This window comes from Penaeus monodon, chromosome 23 (assembly GCF_015228065.2).
Source record: "Penaeus monodon isolate SGIC_2016 chromosome 23, NSTDA_Pmon_1, whole genome shotgun sequence".
NCBI lineage: Eukaryota > Metazoa > Arthropoda > Malacostraca > Decapoda > Penaeidae > Penaeus > Penaeus monodon.
In genome coordinates this window covers 19428071-19428400 of record NC_051408.1, presented here as the reverse complement: position 1 = coordinate 19428400, position 330 = coordinate 19428071, and the positions used below count along the sequence as shown (strand labels likewise).

Below are 330 nucleotides of genomic sequence, written 5' to 3'. Positions count from 1 at the left end.
CTTTCTGTCGACCAGGTTGAGGGGGTCCTCGACATCTGGAGGAACAAACAAAAGGTCTTAGTCACATCGACAGACGAACTCCAATGGACCAATATATTCATGAACAGGAATAACATATAAACAATGCGCTGCTTCGGGTTCCTGTCGCAGTCGCCGTAGCCCCTCCTGGCCTTCGCTTACCCATGGCCTCGCCCTCTCCCTCGGCCGGCGAGAGTTGACTCTCGATGTCTGAAAGAATGGACGTCGCTATACGTTATGTGACAAACGGTATACAATCAATGAATTTATCGACAAGGAAATATCAGTGATGGCAATAGCGATATGTTCATA

At 48.2% G+C, this 330-nt stretch overlaps 1 protein-coding gene across 1 annotated transcript in view; it reads right to left on the bottom strand.

Moving 5' to 3' along the window:
- LOC119588376 (low-density lipoprotein receptor-related protein-like) overlaps window positions 1-330 on the bottom strand; it is a gene marked incomplete in the record, with an annotated part of 2151 nt that overhangs the window by 814 nt on the left and 1007 nt on the right. The window contains 2 exon segments of the mRNA XM_037937058.1: window positions 1-35; window positions 181-230. Of these exon segments, the coding sequence (XP_037792986.1) occupies window positions 1-35; window positions 181-230 (85 nt within the window).